The following is a 19,631-nucleotide window of genomic DNA, read 5'->3' as shown; positions in this document are numbered from 1 at the left end:
GGAGGTTGTTCTCTTGTATCATCGACGTATTAAATGATGAATCGTGTACTGTTATCGCGTACGAAACCTGTCTGAAAAGTGAGTATAACAAGATCAAGGACGCGGCTCGAAACTAGAACAGCCATTGCCAGCTGCGCGGATCCGTTAGGATAGATCTAGTTCTAGCCAAATGACTCGGCTACATTCGTGATGGTGTAATAATAGACAATTTATAATATTACAGGCGGCGGTAGATTCTTTGTCTTTAATTTTAACGTGATTGCCTTTAATTGTCGATTATCGGTGAATTTCTGTTCTTAGAAAGGGCAATCATTTTCGACGACTATATCTTTTTATTAAATAGTTATATTGGTTTCTGTATCTTTATTGTATAGGAGTTTAATATGTGGACGTTTTTGGAAGTAAACTTTCGTGTTTATACAATAAATAATTTATTTTTAACCTGGACGATTGAGTTTCTTTCAGCGATTAATATTGCGAAGTAATTAAATCAATTCGCAAATTATTACTATTTTTATTATCACTTTCGATTGTTTTAAATATTATTATCTCTAGAGTCTGTTATTTTTAATTATATCATTTTTAGATTTTATTATCTCTAGATTCTATTATTTCTAAATTATATCATTTCTAGATTTTATTATTTCTAGAGTTTATTATTGCTAGCCTATTACCTCTAGGTTCTATTATTTCTAGATTCTATTATATCTAAATTCTATCATTTCTAGATTTCTAAACAAAATTGAATAAAACTTTTTCTCTTCGCATTACTCAAATTATCCAAACAAATACACTTTTACTTCCACTTCCCACAATTAAATTCCATACTATTTATTCCTTATAAAAATCCTTATAATTATTACACTGACTACGAACCCCGGTTCCAAGTCGAAACATCTACGATAAAATAATGATACCTTTTAACGATCGCCTGACGCGTAAAAATCCTGTTTGTCCGTGCGTGTGCGCGACCGGTCGGAAGCCAATCGGATTCCCTTGAATGGTTGCTAAATGAGACGGCGGGATGCAAAGTAAATGGGAAAAAAAGCATCGAAATGCTAAGCAGCGGGAATGTCCGGCACGGAGCGATCGTGTGCGCACGCGAGAACGCAGCGAGCGATACGATTCGAAAAAGGAACCGAGACAGTAACGGTACTCCTCCCCGGGTAACGTGTGCCGTAATGCCAATTTGTTGGCTACGACGGTTCTGGCGTTTGCCACTCTGTTCTGTTCGTTGTCCACGGCGGTTTCGCCTCCTCCCCCTCTCTCTCTCTCTCTCTCTCTCTTTCTCTCTCGCGGATTTATCCTTACGCACGCGCGAGAGAACACGTTGCACTTCGGGGCACAATGCTAAATTGAACAAAAGGGCACCGGGGGAAGGCCCGGGTGAAGAGGTTGCCGAACGTGCCCGGAGAACAATGTTTTATTGTGCGGATCCACGGACGATTCTCTGCTCTTTGTAATCTTTTCGATTCTTATTTCTTGATTGTAACATTCGGTGGCCATTTTCGTTCGATTGGTTTTCGTGTTGAATATTGATTGTAGCATTGAAATTAATTTGATTCTGTACATGTATAAGGGTGTGCAGATGATTCTGTTTCTTTTTTATCTTTTTAATTCCATTTTTATTCCTCGCTTGCACTTTTCGGTGGCCATTTTTAAAAGATGTGTATGCCAAATTGGTTCTTGCATCGAACATCGACTATACTATTGAAATTAATTTAATTCTATAAATCTAGAAGGTGTGTAGATAATTCTGTTTCTTTTTAATGCTTTTAATTATATTTTTATTCCTTGCTCGTACCATTAAGTGGCCATTTTTAAAGGATGCTTACTTTTCATTGGTTCTCGCATTGAACATCGAATATATAATTAATGTTAATTTAATTGTATAAATATATAATGTTTGCAGATGATTCTGTTGCTTTTTGACGATATTAATTGTATTTTTATTCCTTGCTGGTATTATTTGGTGACCATTTCCACTGGACGCTTACATTCGATTAGTTCTTCGATAGAAAATCGACTATAATGACTTCATCCTTTAATTCTTCGAATTACTAATTACCAAATTTAATTACTCTATTCTTCGAATTATTAATTACCAAATTTAATTACTCTATTCTTCGAATTATTAATTACAAAAATTTAACTATTCTATTCGTCGTATTATTAACAATGAAATTATTCTACCCGTCGTATTATCAATTATTAACTTCAACGATCCAATTCGTCGATCTATATAAATTATCAGACTCGATGATTCTCTTTGCCGAATGAAATGAATAAAAATATTCTATCAACCTCTTGGACCATAATCTAATAATCGAGCGTCCATCGAAAAATCATCCTTCGAAAGATCGTGCCTTAAAAATAGAATTCCTTTAATGAGTCCAGCGTTCGAGGTGGCTGTCGCTACAGTCCACGGTCTCGAAAGCGCGCGAAAAATTCAACCGTGGTCAGAATATAATACGGTGCCTTGATTTATGGGACCAATTGTAACGAGAGGCCTTAAGGGACCGCGAAGCCCGTTGGTATCCTTCTTAGCTGGGATTAGAATTGAAGAGGGAACCGATCCTGTTCCCCCGTCTACCGATTTCAAATCTGTGTCGGCGGCCGACCGCCATTAATATTCGCGAGCGTTCCCGCGAATCGCTTTGCAACGCCAGGATACATTTATCGCGAATATTACACGAAGTTCAGGGTCGCTACGGCCCGGGAACTCGCGCGAAACGCGAGGAGGGTCGCGTTAAGGCTTGCTGTCGACTTGATTCTTGCGCTGGAAAGCGTTGCCATTAACGGTAATTAAATATTAAATACAATTTAATGTTCGGTAATTAAATCATAGTTTTTGGGAAGAAACGATTCCCCGAGCAAATGAATTCTCAAATAGGATGCAGAAACTGTACTATGCTGGTCGAGTGATATATCAATGTCCTGGTTAAGAGAGTAGATTCGACCTGGAGGAGAAGTTCGGTTAATTAATTGTTGCATATTTAATATTATTTTTATTATTATCATTTTATTTTCTGTAGGCTCTTGTTGTATGGCTGACGATTTTTTCGTTTGGAAATGAAAAAATAATTATATATATATATATATATATAACAAAAATTAAGAAGCTATATATTTATTAATATCACAACTTATGTTTTATTAAGGTAACTATTTTAAATAATTTCATCAATTTTGCAAGGTATGAGATTTTTTAAAGCGAGCTCGTTTATGCATGCAAGTACGAAAAAGCTTGCGAGCGGTCATTTAAGCGTTAAGATTGTATATAAAAAAAAGGGAAATTCGCGGCACAAATCCGTCGTTTTTCCCGCGAACAATAAAACATTAAATATTAGTTTTGCCGATAAGCGAAACACGCGATGCCGTATAATTATTTTCTTGCAGCGCTCGGTTTTCCATCGAGCATCTCTCTCTCTCTCTCTCTCTCTCTTACCTGTCCGTCGTTTATTGAATACATTCGCACACGATCAGGCACAGACCGCAATCATCGATCTTCGTTGTCAGCGAAGCCCATCGATCGTGCAACTATGTCATCGAGCAAGTTGAATGTGGTCGATTCCTCGTTTATTCGTTCCCGGGGACCGGGACTAACCGGAACGCCCTGCCACACCCCGGTAGTTGTTGCTGAATGTTCATCGCCGGGCGCATTGGGTATCGCATTTGCATGATAACAGGCTGCGCGTGTCATTATCTGTTGCACCGATTCCGCCGCTGGTGCATCATTTTCGGGAACGCATTCCGGAATCGTCCGTTTTACATCGCTTTGCTTAAACAGTTCACAGTACAAATATATATATACATATATGTATGCGCATGCGTGTATAATATGTGTATCGTCCGAATGACAGATGCCTTAATGGCGTTTGCTTGTTCCGTGTCGGTCCACTGAGGATTCTGAGCAGGGACATTATGGGTTAAGTGAGATTCGTCTCAATCGTTTGTAATAATTATAGTTTATTCTATTAGTATTATATTCTATTTTATGTTTTGCTTTTTTTGTCTATTATAATTTGATTTTGGTATTATTGTGTGGGTGAATATAATTTTGTTAGAAATATGGAGATATTTATTTTTATATGGTTTCTACTTTTAAATAAATTTTATATAATTATCCTTGGATAGATATCTAAGGATATTAAAGAGATATCTATCCTTATATAGTTTCAACTTCGAAATAAATTTTATACAATTACATTTCAATCTATTATTATTATATTCTATATCATATTTTACTTAATTTATCATATTTAATCCATCTCACATTCCATCTCTTATTCCTTCAAGAAACAACAGAAAATAGAATAACAAAGAAACGTCGTCAATTCCACGTTTTTCACAGACACAATTACATATCACATTATTTAATATTTAACATCTGAATATCATAATAGCCAACACATATTAAGAACATTCTTTAATACCTGTTTCAGAACTGGAGCTGGTGAAATTACCTGAAGACACAACCCTGGCAGGATTCACTCCACTAATGTCGAATCCCCAGGATCCCATTTACGCCGAGAAGACCGAGGATATGGTACAAATATTTTGCTTTCCCCCCTTATCGTCTCGAAATCAATAATTCGCTCATATTATGCCATTTTTAATCGATCCCATAAACTGCCACGTGTAATTATGAAACTTATTAGAAAATAATAGTGAATCAATTTATCCTACTGATTAAAATCTCTATTATATAATATATATATAAAATAAATATAAAATAAATATAAAATATATCGACGGTATATTTTAGCGACGTCATAGAAGATTAGCGTTTCAATCGTAAGTTTGTTATATAAAATTGTGTGTCTACGTTTGTTTGGCACAGGAAAAAGCGCAGGTGTGCCTCAGGATAAACATGATATTGTTCTTCGGGCAAGTGTACCTCTGCGGCTTGGAGACGCCGGTGCTGAAGTTGCAGAAGAGCGAGAACGGCGACAGCGAATATGTCTCTGTGGTCGAGGCATCGAGCACGAGCATACCGAGTTCACCGCCGGAACAGGTAACCCAGTCAATTAACTCCGATTTGTATCGATAATAAGGTCTTAATTGCATAAATATATCGTTCTGTCGAGTCAGGAATTTTTGGAAACTTCTGTCCAGAGATTATTATTGGCTATTCTCTATTATCTATTGATGTGAATATATTATTATATAGTATTATCAACCATCGGCCAGAAATATAAAACCATCCACCGAGCATATAAAACCATCGGCCAGAAATTATTTAACGTCAACACGGCCAATTATTTTCCATTTATATCCCCCGGTGATCGCATCCGCGACGCGAGTCGAATCGCAGCCGATTTCCGCTCGGCTTGCGAAGTGGGACACGCGCGCGTCCCATCGGTCGCGGAAACGGCTTAATTGGGTTTTAAAATCGAGGAAGCTGCGCGTGCACGCGGCGAAAGTAGTCCCGTCGCTAAATTCTGTTAGGAAGTCTCGATAACTTTTCGCGCGGCGGCGGCGGCCATTAATTTGGTTCAAACGAAGCTTTCAACTCAATTTGCAGAGCGACTCGGAGCTTCTGGTAGAAAGTTACAGCGAGGACGAGGACGAGCCGGTGTCGTCCACCCTGAGGAGATTACCGTCGTGTACGGACGTGCCCGACGATAACGCCGCGTCAGGTGCCGCCGTCGAGATTAGGTCGCTGATCGAGAAGAAGGAGGAGCTCGAGAGACGGCAGCGGAAGCAGGATCGTCATCGGCAACGGGTGCAGGTGAGTACCAATTTTGAACTATGGACAGAGTGACTGTATAATTCGATTTAGGATTCTTTTTAAAGAAATATTGCAAAAGACGGTGCAAAGCGTCGACCGTGAAACAGAATCGACGCTTCCGAATCGAAAACCCTTGGCTTCGAATTTTTCTATAAATAGAGACGTCAGTCCGATATCGCGGCTCGATGGTTCGCCGGTCGAGATATCCCGGGCCACCCTCCTTTATCTTCGTCGTTCCTCCAAGCTGAGCGCCCAAAGGGCCGACAAAATGGTCGCCGGACCAAAAAAAGAAGCAGCCGAGAGACAAGAAAAAAGAAAAAAGGTGCAGGGACACGCCCGTACCGCTAAGTCGAACTAAATCAAGAGATTATCAGGGATACGTCGTTGCATATTGTGTTGCACCTTTCACCCCCGTTTTAGACCCCTTTCGCGACGCTGCGCGTCTTCTCTCTCCTCCTTTCTCCTTCTCTTTCGTCGTGTTTTTATTCTCGCGGCTCTCTTCTTCGGCACGCAAGCCCGCTGTTTTTATTTACGGCATCGGCGGTCCTCCTTTTTGCATATTTATTATCGAACCCCCGGTCCCGGGGCCGGATTTCGCGCGTACTACGTTGGCCCACGGGGCCCTCCATCTTCACGCCTCCCACTCGCGCCAAGCAAATTTTTCTTTCGAACGAGCTGCGCGAGGATGAACAGAATTGCTGCCACGGACGGACCCCTCTTCTTCTTCTTCTTCTTGTTCTTCTTCTTCTTTATGGTGGCTGCGTTCCCGTGCGATCCGTTTGATGAATGCTATTCGAGGATTCTTTGCCTTCTGACTGACGTGTCGCCTTCTCTCTGTCTATAGTAAATATTTGAAATAATATTTTTACGCAACAGATTGTTCAGAATTCTGATAAAATTGTTCTTTGAACAAGACGTAGATTTTAGTAAATTTAATATTTTATTTTGATAGTGTGAAAAAGAGAAATGAAATAGCTTTTGTTATATTAAGGTGAAGGTATTGATACGACTCGAGACTCTAAGGCGCCGAAATCATTTTTATCAAATTCATTTACGCTTAGCGGATTGTTGAGAGATATTAGCTGTTGCACGAGTCGCAGAATGAAATTTTATAATCTATAAAATGCTCCAAGTTATGTAAAATTGAAACAGTATAAATCGATACAAATATTTTTCGAATTGCCAGTTAAAATGGCTCCGACTGCAAATGGTTAATAAATCGTACTAATTACAAATGACATTTATATGTCGAATGTATGTTTATGGTACAGAGGAAAAGTGTTCGATTTGTTATCTATCTTGTCATTTATAACAATTATTGATAATTGCAACGTATAGAAATGAATTTTCCCTGATCACTGCACTTTTAACTCCCCTTCAACTTCTCTCTTACTTTCCTTGAAAATTCTCCGACGGAACCCTTCACCCTTATATATCAATATGTTCATAGTATAGAGGAAAAGTGTTCGATTTGTTATCTATCTTGTCATTTATAACAATTATTGATAATTGCAACGTATAGAAATCAATTTCCCTGATCACTGCACTTTTAACTCCCCTTCAACTTCCCTTTAAAATTCACCAACACAACCCTTTCACCCGAATAAAAATTCTCCAACCCTGACTTTCACAAAACATTTCACCAAATCGTAATGTCCAGTCCCCGGTTATCCGCGCGCCGGTCCTAAGACCGAAAAAAGCGAACGTACCGCCGAACGTTTCACCGAAATCCCCCCCGGTCTCATTCTTCTCGAAGATCGTCTTAAGACCCCCGGGGTCGTGGTACCTCTACCAAGGCCGTGGTATCGTTCGGATTATCCTCTCTCGTTCCACTTAGTTTTCGTTCTCGCGACCAAAGGGGGAGACACACGGAATAAATTCGCCGTGTATCTGCTGAATTTTTGGCGAGACGGCTTTATCAGAGAGGGCGGACGGGTGGATACGGTTCCGGCCGGGTTTTTCGGCAAGGCGGCGGGGGAGAGGAGGAGGGAATATCATCCCGAGTATAAAGTTACCCCGGCGGACGTGGACGCGATAGAAGAGGGTCGGCTGACAAGTGTGCCGTGTTCCCCGACGCCGAAATAAAGGATACTTTTGATATTCTGTCGCTACATGGACCCCGGTAGTCCGTGTTCGATCCGCCCGGACGCCATTGTATCGTTGCTCGTTCTTCTTTGCTGCGGCCCCAACCCCTTTATATTCTCTCTCTGTCTCGCGAGCGAGCGAGCGCGCGCTTTTTCTCTCGTTCTCTCTATTTATTTCGCTTGATTTCGCTGTCCTTTTCTCTCTATTTATTTCTCTCGATTTCGCTGTCTTTTTCTCTCTATTTATTTCTCTCGATTTCGTTGTCTTTTTCTCTCGCTCTCTCTCTCTTTCTCTCTGTTGATTTTGCTGTCTCTCTTTCTCTCTCGCTGTCGCTCCTTCTTCCTCTCGCTTTCGCTGTCTCTTTCTCTCGCTTTCGCTTAGCTCTCTCTTTCTTTTTCTCGCCTTCACTCTATCTTTCTCTCGCTCTCTCTGTCTTTTTCTCTTTCTCTCTTGCTCTTCCTCTCGTTTTCTCGCGCTCTCTCTTTCCTTTTCTCGCCTTCGCTCTACCTTTCTCTCGCTTCCGCTCCCTCTTTCTCCTTCACTCTATATTTCTCTCTCTCTCTCTCTCTCGCTCGCCTTCACTCTATCTTTCTCTCGCGCCTTCTTTCTCGCTCCCTCGCTTTTCGGGAATGTTCCCCGCTTTTTACGAGGCTCGATAAACCGTTGTCCACCTTGTACCGCGATATCGGTAATAGTCGCTGCAGGGAACGCACGTCCGAGATTCTCTCTTCTAACGATCGGAGTAACTTAACACCACCACCACGGTGGACGGGGTTGTGTACAGGGGTGTGCTGGTACTCCGAGTCGACGGCATGCTTGATGTCGTGTTGAATTTCGAGTTGCAGCGATTTCTGTCTCTCTCTCTCTCTCTCTCTCTCTCTCTCGAGCACTTTTTCCTTGTCGCGTTGCTTTGCGAGGGTGTTCGCAGCAGGGTCTAACTATTTTTCAATGTTTTATGGAATAACGTTGTTCAGCAGACGATGTTTTTAGGTATTATTATTTTTTAGGTATTGGTAGGGGATTGTTTAGTAAATTAAATATTTTTGCTTGTTGTTTTGCTGATCCGTTTGGTAAAATTTGTAATAGTTGAATTAAGGGATTTGTCGATGGATAACTTGTTTTTATAGGATTATTGCATTTTTTGAGGATTACTATTCTGTTTATATTACTTCTGACTAAAATTATTGTATTATGGTCTAAAATAATTTTTATAGAATTTTTAGAGAAAAATACAGAAAAATACAGAGAAGTACAGAAAAATACAGAAAAATACTGAAAAGCACAGAAAAATATAGAGAAATACAGAAAAATGCAGAGTGATACAGAAAAATACTGAAAAGCACAGAAAAATATAGAGAAATACAGAGAAATACAGAAAAATACTAAAAAGCACAGAAAAATATAGAGAAATACAGAAAAATACATAAAATTACATAAAATTACATAAAAATGTATAGAAACACAGAAAAATACATACAAATACGTCAAAATAAATAGAAGTACATAAAAGCGCATAAAAATACATAGAGCACTTAAAAACGCAATCAAACAGACCAGAGAACGCTTATCTTAACGCTCCGCGTTATCTCGCCGCGAAGATCACGCGACGCAGAGCATGTCCGTTCCCCATAAGCATCACAGTACCCGTTTACCGTGACCGTCACCTAGATTTCCCCTTCAATCCGGAGCCGGCGCCGAAACGATCGATAAATCACCGTGATTCTAGTTCAAGTTCGCGGCGGCCGTTGCGTGTCCGTTATTCCGGCCGAAAACGGCCGCGAAAACACGGCCGGATCGTGTAACTGTACCGAAAAATTAACGACGCTCGCACGAACAATTAAACCCGTCCTGTCTCGTCCCGATTTAATTTCGTCGCGGCTACAAGGAACGGTACTTGCCACGTATCTTTACGCGCGGCGGATTCGCACGGCGCGCAGCATTGTGCCGCGCGAATTCTCGCGGTCGCCGGGTCACCGGGACTCGGCGAATTAAAAGGAAATTAGGAGGACGTGGCCTGGCGATGATATCCTCGACGACCGGTTTCTCTATGTTGCCGGCACGAATCCTCGATTATATTTGAAACGCCACGCCTTGTTCCGACGGGGTCGCGTCGTACGCGACGCTCTTTGTGAACTGTGTCGCCGCTCGTTCCGAGTGATCGTTGACCTTTTACCATCTTTGGCACACGGCTGGATTTCGCGTGTTTTTCATAATTACCATTTTTTTAAATATATGTATATATATATATATTTCTTTTTTTAAATATATGTATATATATATATACATTTTTTAAATATATATTAATGCTCATCCCCCAAAAATCATACAATAATTACAAGACCACCCTTGCCAATAAAACAACCAAGCTGTATTGTTTAAAAACTTGTCAGAAACAAATAAAAATCTCTTATTACTGTTAAATAAGCATCCATCTAACTATAGTCGCAAACATAATTTCTCTTAAAAATGATCGAAATCGAAGACTATGCGACTAAAAATTCAAAACGATAAAAAATTGATTATAAAAAGTAATCACCAAGATAAAACTAATAAATATAGAAATAAATATTGTCTCTTATGAGCACAACACTGGCTTGAGAATGGCAGAGGCGCTCGCGAAAATCGCGCGTAGTTTTAGACCACGTCCCCCCTCCCCGACGAGTGACATAATTGAAACGTCGGCACAGGTGGAACTGGTTCCGCGTGACGAGGAAATTGTTCCGGATGCGTGCGAACAGGTTCGTTGGTTTCGGGCCGCGATAATTGACACGCGAGGCTTGCGCGTTATATCCACACGTGTTATCCCGAGGGGGGAGCTGGGACGCGGGAGATTGCGAGGACGGGTCACGGGATGAGGACGGACTCCGTCTGTCCCCGTCGTCGCCGTTGGTCCACCGGGTCGACAGTTTACGTCCGCGGCGAAAATCGAGAATTAAAATTTCACTTAATTGCCGATCGATTTTAATTGGACGACGACGCTCGGTTTTATCGTCGCGTCTCCTTGAAAACTTAATCCACCCCTTCCAACCCCCACGCGCAACCCCTTGACGTGCTTTAACGAGTCAGACTCGTGACGAAAATTTATAATAGTAGTTAGGTACGAATATGTTTATCCTTTAAGTAGGAATCAAATTTTATTCACTTGTTAATAATATTTAAACATTCGAGAAGACGCGAGCACACGATAAATATATAATTCTTTTCTCTGCTGAGAAATAAGAATAAATAGTCGAATAAATTATAGCAGAATTGCTGTGATCAGAATTTTTCATATCAAATACGATTAGAATTTTTCTTAATACCAAAGGAAATGGTACGGCAAAGGGTTAATAACGTGTCGCAGATCGGCGTTTTTACGGCAATGAAACGCGCACACCGATGCGAGGCGCATTAGAATAGACGACCGTACTATGTAATTACCGGACATACACAGCGAACACCATAGAGCGCCCCATTGGCTCTTTTAACCAACTATTCTATGTAATTCAACGGGGCACATGTTACTATCTGAAATTAGCATAGCAACCAAGAAAAATTGATATTACATCTGTAATTGCTCGATTTAAGTGGGCCTGTACTATTATGTTTAATTGGTACTACTCTATGGCGTTTGAGAACGGAATAATTACACAGGGTTCGGTTTTTACGCGATTTTGATTTATCGCGGTCTAGAAAAATTCAATTCAATTTCCTTCGTCCCCGTTCGATTTAGTTTCGTTTAATTGCTGAAACGAAGAACGCGGATAGTCGTAACCGTCGGGATAATTGATCCATTTGGAAATTCAGAGAAGATGTCGTCGATTAAACGATCTGGAATACCTTGCGGCTGATTTTATTTCTATTTTATTCGTTGTATTTACACTTTTCAAATGCCTTAGAAATAGATCGCATTTATGGCAAATTTAACGCGTCGAGATGAATTTATGTATAGGGTTCCTTAACCCTTTGCACTACGATTTATGTTATAGCTTTGTTAGTTAACTCTTGCTTTGGACTAACGAATTTCTACTTTAACGTTTAAATATTCGTAATAGAAGGGTAGAATTTTATTTCGATTTAATATACTCGAATAATATGTCTGACGCGATATTGTAGGCCAAGGGGTGAATTGTCACTTTTTATATTTAATTACACACTGATAATAGTTAATATGGTAAACTTAATGACAATAGTTAATATAATGAATTTAATGATAACAGTTAATATAATAAATTTAATGATAATAGTTAATACAATAAACTTAACGATAATAACACAGTAATTCAATGTAATCTATTTTTCTTAAAAATCACGTTAAATAAAAATATATTTTCGTCAAATGGTCGCTCCACGATATTTCGTACAACTCTGCCGAGTATTTTCAGGGCGTTTAACAAAGATCGACGAGGGTTCCGTTTCATTCGAATCTTAACGGAAGCACCGACAGCGCGTATAAATTTCCGTTGGTTGCCGATCCGCGCCGCTCGTCCCGATAAAAGTGCATGTTTGCACAAAGATCCGCCCACCGATACGTTAAATATGCGTTAACGAGGTCGCGGAGGGTTAAACGAGCCTAACCGAGGCGAGCTCGCCCCGGCTCGAAATCGCGCAGGTATTTACCCGGCCGGGACGGAAACAAATGGCTTTTGGCAAACGGTACCAGTAATTAGCCGGCATATTCGTTCAATTATCCCCGGCGTTTCCGCAACGGACCGCCTCCTGAAATATTTCCACGACACCGAAGACTCGCCGCGACACGAGGTTCATCGACCAACCATATTGTAGGTCGACGAGTCGAAAATACCATCTTCGGCGTGTCACTGCTCAGAATTTGTTGAAAGTTTGTTCGCAGCGGTTCTTATTGAATTAATCTTAAGAAGTAACCTTTCGGCGCCTTGTTATTCGATTAACACCTCGAGTGTCAGAAATCGCGCGAAGAAATTCCTTCAAAATCGAAGCAACTTAACCCTACTCGACGCAATATTTTTTTATAAAAAAGATAGCAAAATTGCTGATAAAACAAATACTGGAGAAAAATATTGAGACGAATATTTAGCTTCGAATATTTATACTTAAGAAGAACGTGGATCACTCGTATACGAATCACTGTCGAGTTAATTAATCAAACTGTAGCAGTAATTAAGTTTATTTAAATCTATTTTAACAAAAATTAATTTTGCATACGTGTTAAAATTTAGCGCCACCTCCATGTGTCTATCGCGTTATTTAACATTTTCAGTCCATTGCAAAAATGTTTTTTTCTGAAGAAGAATGTTCATTCAATCAAACTCGACGAACGAAACTTTCAAATTTCTTATCTGTCGTGCGAATAAAATATTGTTCAACTCTGACTCCACACGGATAGTTGCAATTTAAAAAGAACCTCGAACCATCTATCTTGTCTGTCGACGGTCCACCCTGGCCAAAAAAACGGTCACAGCCGGCGTCGATTTCACGGACCACCCGTTAGACGTATAATCACCGAAACGCAGCGCCCGTATAACAGTTTCATTCGAGGCGGTCTCCTAAGAGGCGATCAGTCCCGGCGATTTTTCGCGAAGTTCTTCCATGGAACGGGCCCCGAATAAGGCCCCGGAGTCGCCGGTTCGCACGAGCCGGGTCGCGGCGACCGCGTGAGACCGGTCGCTCGAAATGCAAATTCGAGCCGCTGGTAAAGGAGATGTGCCCGGCAAAAAGCAGTTCCGTGTAATGCGGCCGCGGGATTAAATACGCTCCGAGCATCATTTAGGTGGCGAGATAAAAACGCGTCGCGGAACCGTTAATTCGGATGAGCATATCGTTCCTTATGAGACCCGGGGCCCCGCGTGGCCGTGCGAACGTCCCCCGGGACGATAGTTCGTGCGAGCCTAATATACATCACCGGCAAAAAGCGGCTTGCGAACTTGTCACGCGTTCACCGTGTACCCGATCGTTCCATATCTCTTCTTGCGCCGTGCTAGAGAACTTTTTGCGGTTGTCTTTGTTAGCCTCTGGCAGTGGAGGTATAGGGTATCCCAAAAGTCGTCAGCGATGAATATGAGATTCTTGACGTCATTTGAAGTAACTTTTTCCTTTACGAAAATGTGATGCAAGGCGTTGTTCAGGAGTTATTGAGGAAAAACAGTGGCCAATGAGAGGCGAGCACGGCTGGCGCGTTTCTACAGTTTAGTTAGTTGGGGTCACCTCTCATTGGTTATTCTTTTTACTTGATATCTTGTTAACGACGCCTCGGAGAATATTTTTGTAAAGGAAAAAGTTGCTTCGAATCATCCGAGGAACCTTTTTTGAGTGATTTTTAGGACACCCTATCAGCTGGCTTCCAAGCTCGCCTCTCATTGGCCACTGTTTTTCCTTAATAACTCGTTAACGACTGATCAGAGAACATTTCTGTAAAGGAAAAATTTGCTCCAAATCACGCAAAGAACCCTTTACTTCCCAATTCGGAGTGACTATTGGCGCACCCTGTACATCTAGAGACAATACCGCGACGATCCTTTCGCAAAGTAATTATACCCAAGATTATCAAGCGCATCCAAGTGCCTCGTTGATGATTTTGTTCCGTACAACGAACCCGGTCGTCGCGGAAAACCGTGTAATTTGAAAAGCGCGATAAGGAACGAAGGGTTATGATCACTGTTTCTATCTAACGACGTTTAGAGGTTGTTTCTGTTCTGGGTAGGTTGAAATATTGGACGGGTTTCGTTCGTCGCGGTTGAACGACGAAGGTGATCGGGCGCGCAATCCACGGGCGGGTGGAAAAAGAACCAAATGAATTCCACGGGCAATCGCAATCGCAAGGGCCGAGTTAACGGTAATTCGCGATGATACGAAGGACGCGGCCACGAGAAGCAATTTATTCTCCCATCCCCCCCCCTACTCCCCCCTTGTGTCTCTCCTCCGTCGTTTTTTCGTTCGCCTCTCGCTTTCTTTTTTTCTTTCTCATCGCTGTGCTCTCACCTTTCTCGTTTTTATTCGCCGCGGCCGCCTAGAGCCGAGATTATTTACCGCGTTATTCAGTCACGTTCCGCGACCGATTTACATTTTTCACCGAGCCCTACGCGGCGCGAATAAAACCGGCGCCGATCGTTGCCAACAGACTCCGCGAAATTGTTATTGTAATTATTTTAACGCCGCGATTCGAAATCTCGCTTCGCGGTGGCTCTCCGTGCTCGGACGGAAAGCGAATCGATTCGAAGAGATTCGAGGATGCGGTCTTCAAGGAAATCCACTTCGAAAATTTTTGATGGGGTTCGTTTCGTTGATTCGTTTGCTGGATTTTTTTTCGGTGGTGGTTGTTTTTATTAAGGTTTACGGTATTGTTTTTGTAATTGGGTTCGAAGTTGTAGGGGGTTTTCGTGCTTAGAAATTGATTTGTGGATTCAGGAGTTTATTTGTATGTTTATTAGGTATTTATAATGTATATTATATATTTATAATACGTATTATGTATTTGTAATACATATTATATATTTGTAACGCATATTGTCTATTTAGAATACGTATTATATATTTATAATACATATTGTATATTTATAATATAATAATTCTCTTATATAATTCTCGAGCAATTAAAATTGTTCAGATTGGAAATAAACGACAACGTAGCTCCTGTGTCTTTTAATAAATGCCGACGATCTTTATCTTCCATAAAAATCGAAATCCAGCGATAAATAATGTCAAAAAATTCACTGTTCAATTGCAATAGTATTACGCACAATTATGCAAATTTCTTATTCCCATGCAAAATACATAAAAAGCATTAATATCATATTCTTTTCATTTCTACTATTCCAAAGATTATAATTGATTTTATAAACATTGTTCTGTATATCTAGTGTCGTAGGAGAAAAATTATTTTTCGAACAGATACGGAAAACATGACAAAACGATGTGTCCGCGTGCATCGCATTTATAAAATCAATTAAACCAGAAAATGTCGCGCATATTAAAACAATTGGAAGATGTACAGTCGAGTTTGCACGGAAACGTTGAAATTGTACGAAAAACGTCGAATTTTGCCCGGAAAACGTCGATTCGAAAATTTCGTTCGCGTGCCCCCGTTCATAAGTCCGATTAATATGTCCGGCCGTGACCGACCGTTTCTACTTGCGAAAAAAATGGCCGGCCGGTGGCAACCCGTTCACGGCGCACGTTCCACAGACCGCGTTAATATTCCGTGCCGCGGCGATCCGTATCGCTCTATTGTGACGTCCGGCTGTCATCGTTTATAAATATTCGCCGCAGTGGTAATGTTCGGTAATGGTCAGACACAAAGGCAATGTCTACCAGACCATTATTAAATTGAATTTCCTCCGGGACGCGTTTCCGCACAAAGGAGTTTTCGTTGCACCGTTTTCGGTTCGCTTCCGCGCGCGGATCGATCTTCTCGGTTGCTAATTACTGGGAATGACGCGCGGAAATTATTAAAAATTCAGGGAGTTGCAACATTGCCGAGAAACTAACGAAAATTCGCGCGTCGAATTATAATGTTTGATCGTTCACTGTGTAATTGTATTCTGTAAATCGTTTTTGAATTTGATGAAAATTATGTTGTAGCTTGATGTGATCATTTTTTAAACAGTTCTTTAATTTATATTATTAAATATAGAAGATCTTATGTTGTCAAGTTGTTTCTATGTTATGCTATTAACCTCTCGAAACCGACTAAGGACACCGAAAGAAAAATCTTGCAGTTTTCTAAGAAATATAAGCACAATTCGCCGTAAATAATATTGAAAAATTACCAAAATTCCCAATTACATATTCGAGGAAAAAATATTTCTCTGCGAGCCGCGTCGCTCGCAACGACTCGAGAATCCTGCCGAATTATAATCTTCGTAACGAGAGACCTTAATGCAGATAGACAACAATCACATCGCGTCGACGTTTTCCAGCGCACACGAGGCGCGATTGCAATTATGATCGCCGCATTGCGAAAATATCAGCGGCTCTCATTATCCGAGCCCCCCTCCCCCCTCGAAAACGTCGTACAATTCTGTAACGGGAAACACATGTTCAATTAGCGTAATGCGACGATAATCTGGCGTGTGTGTGTGTGTCTATTCTGCGTGCGTGTGTTCGCGCGACTGTTAATGCGATTTGATGGGCGCGCACGCGCGCAAATTATCGCCGGGGGCCGGCTGGAAACCCAATTACCAATATGCCCCGTGTTCCCGTGCACGCTGATTCGTGGTTTCGGCTCGGCGCGATCGTAAAACTCTGTCCGGGAATTAGACCGACTCCCGATCGTCCCCTTTTTATACTAAACAGGCGTAACTACCTGCACCTGAATTTATTTTGTAGCGATTGCGAGGAATACGGTAATACACTCGATTCTATTGTCATTAATTTTAAGGAATTTTTCAATGTTTATATTATCGAACACGGTCAAAGTTCTGTGAGATTTGGCATCGGAATATTTATCAGTAAAAGGTTTTCCAGTAACACACCTATCGGTCTAAATTTGCAATTTAATATTGCAAAAGCAGAAAATTGTTTCCTATAGATTCATCGATTTTTAATTCAATCTTTAATTATATAGTAATATTTAAATCGTGTATTTCATAATTCTATGAAATTTGTAATAGAATCGATATATGCACTCTGCAGCGATGCAATTTATGTAAAAGGTTTTCCAGTAATACTTCAACTATTAATCTCAATTTGTAATTTAATATTTTAGAAGCAGAAGATTGTGCCCGGCAGATACACGAATTTTGAATTCAATCTCTAGTTATTTAATAATGATACTCAAATTGCGTAGAATATATTTCTGCATTCTCGCGATTAGATATTTGATTTAGCAATTCAAAATGGTCCTGTATATTGTTCATATTTTCTTTTGTACTAACTGAAGCTTGTACTAACTACGTACTGAATAAAAGTATGCATTGTATTACATTAATAGATAAATATAATAGATAAATATAATAGATAAATATAAAATCAACGAATTCGCGTTTAAGACTCGATAATTCTAGCATCGCAGGTACTGTCAAGATAGAAAATATTCATCGAGGAAAATTCACATCGTATAACTCTTTATCCCAATTTTCATAGCAAATTCTACATTGATAAAGTAAAATTATTCTCGATACTTTAGAATAGTTTTACATTCAATTTATCGTTTACTATTTTCTAAACCTTTTGTGAACGGAGATGAACGCTAGAAAATTCTCGCGCAAAGGGTTAATATGTTCCTCGCACAAAGTGTTAACACATACCTCTTGCAAAGGGTTAAAATACTTCCCCGAACATCCCTAATCGCATAGAACCAGTTCCAAGCACTCGATGATCGACGATCTTCCCCGGAGGTCGTGGTCACGAGCGAAACGGTTCTAATCGAAGCGCAAGCAACCGACAGGCGATCGCGGCGAGTAGGCGACACACACTCTGTATTTTAACTATTATTCCGAATTAGCGCGGCAAAGGGGTCGTTCACCGTTGCGCGCGAAGCGAGAGTGTCGGAACGGTCGAGAGCGACAGCCTTTAATAATTCGAAACCGAGCGAGGAATAAGTTAGCAGCTGGCTGAAAATTAACGTAACCGGAAACCGTTTTCGCTCGTTTCACCCCGAATATTTGCGCGATGACACCGCCGCGTTATTTTGTTGGACAACATTAACCCTATCCGTGTGTTCCGTTGGATAACATTAGCTCGATCCGTGTTTGCTCGCGTAATGCTTCGCGCGCGAGGCAACGCTCTTGAGCCGCCAGTAAAAGTTCGATTGGGAAAAATTGCTCCGAGGGGTGACCGCGGAGAATGGGCACTTTTGGGATTAGGGCTCTTCTGGCAGGGCTCGCTCTAGGGTTTTACTAGATGCTTTCGTTTCGGGAACACAGCTTTCGTTTTGTGGACGACGCTTTTGTATTTCACTTGGGGGATGAAACAGAAAAATCGATATTGTACTGCTTGGGGTTCGAGATATTGTTTAACCGCTGAATTTATTTGTTAGGTATTTGTTATATGAGAAGATGCTTGAAACGAAAGTTTTTAATCGTAATATATAGAATTATAATATAATTTATTGGTATTAGATTTCTTTAGAATTTCGGAGATACAGTTAACTCCTTGTAATTGTAAGCGGTGACTCTCTATCTCCTGAATTAATTATTTCTTATATAAATAGATGCTTCAAGCGAAGGTTTTCAACTCTAATATTTAAAATTATAATATAATGCAATTTTTAACTATAATATATAAAATTATTATCCGAGCTTATAAAGAAAATTTACAATAAGAAGCGCGTTTGGTAAAGGGTGAAAATTCCATCGATTACCGAGGTCTACAAAACGCATTTATTAAATTCCGATAGAAAAGTTAAAGTGATTTTAATTATCTTTCACCACTCTAAGCAATTTAGTAATTGTAAAAAAAAGCATTTCAGTAATTGTTTAATAGACTATTCGCTTTAAAAAAAATTCCAATCATTTAAAGTTATCCTCTTTGATATCATCCTCTTTGAAATGAGGTCACCACCAGGGACCAGGTAAAGCGTCGTCCTCGACGTCGGGCATTCCGTCGAATCGAAAGTCTCGCCGTCGAAATCCAAGCTCCCCAAGTCACCCATGCGAGAAGTTAATTCCGCGCAGCGTCGCCAAAACAAAAACCGGCGAGAGATCTATTTACATAAAACAACGGCCCGGGCCACGCAACCCTTGCCCCACGAAAGAATCGTCCGGCGTCGCTGTAACTTACTTCGGAGACATTCTATTTAATTAAACGGGCCGGAATAAAGGCGTTAATTAAAGCACCTCCCCCTCCTCCCGGAGTCCATTATTCCCTGGAAAGGTACGCGTCCCTCGTCCGCGCGGCGAATCTAGAACGTATCCGG

General features: G+C 40.6%; 1 protein-coding gene across 3 annotated transcripts in view; it reads left to right on the top strand.

Annotated features, from left to right (window-relative positions):
* LOC144474030 (uncharacterized) overlaps positions 1-19,631 on the top strand; it is a 174,405-nt gene that overhangs the window by 104,187 nt on the left and 50,587 nt on the right. For all 3 annotated transcript variants that reach the window (XM_078188468.1, XM_078188467.1, XM_078188469.1), the window contains exons 21-23: positions 4,446-4,549; positions 4,844-5,017; positions 5,528-5,734. In XM_078188468.1, coding sequence (XP_078044594.1) covers positions 4,446-4,549; positions 4,844-5,017; positions 5,528-5,734 — 485 coding nt within the window. The remainder of the gene's footprint in view (positions 1-4,445; positions 4,550-4,843; positions 5,018-5,527; positions 5,735-19,631) is intronic.

Source organism: Augochlora pura, chromosome 8 (genome assembly GCF_028453695.1).
Source record: "Augochlora pura isolate Apur16 chromosome 8, APUR_v2.2.1, whole genome shotgun sequence".
Lineage (NCBI taxonomy): Eukaryota > Metazoa > Arthropoda > Insecta > Hymenoptera > Halictidae > Augochlora > Augochlora pura.
The sequence above is the reverse complement of the archived record's forward strand: the minus strand, read 5'-3'. Positions and strand labels throughout refer to the sequence as shown.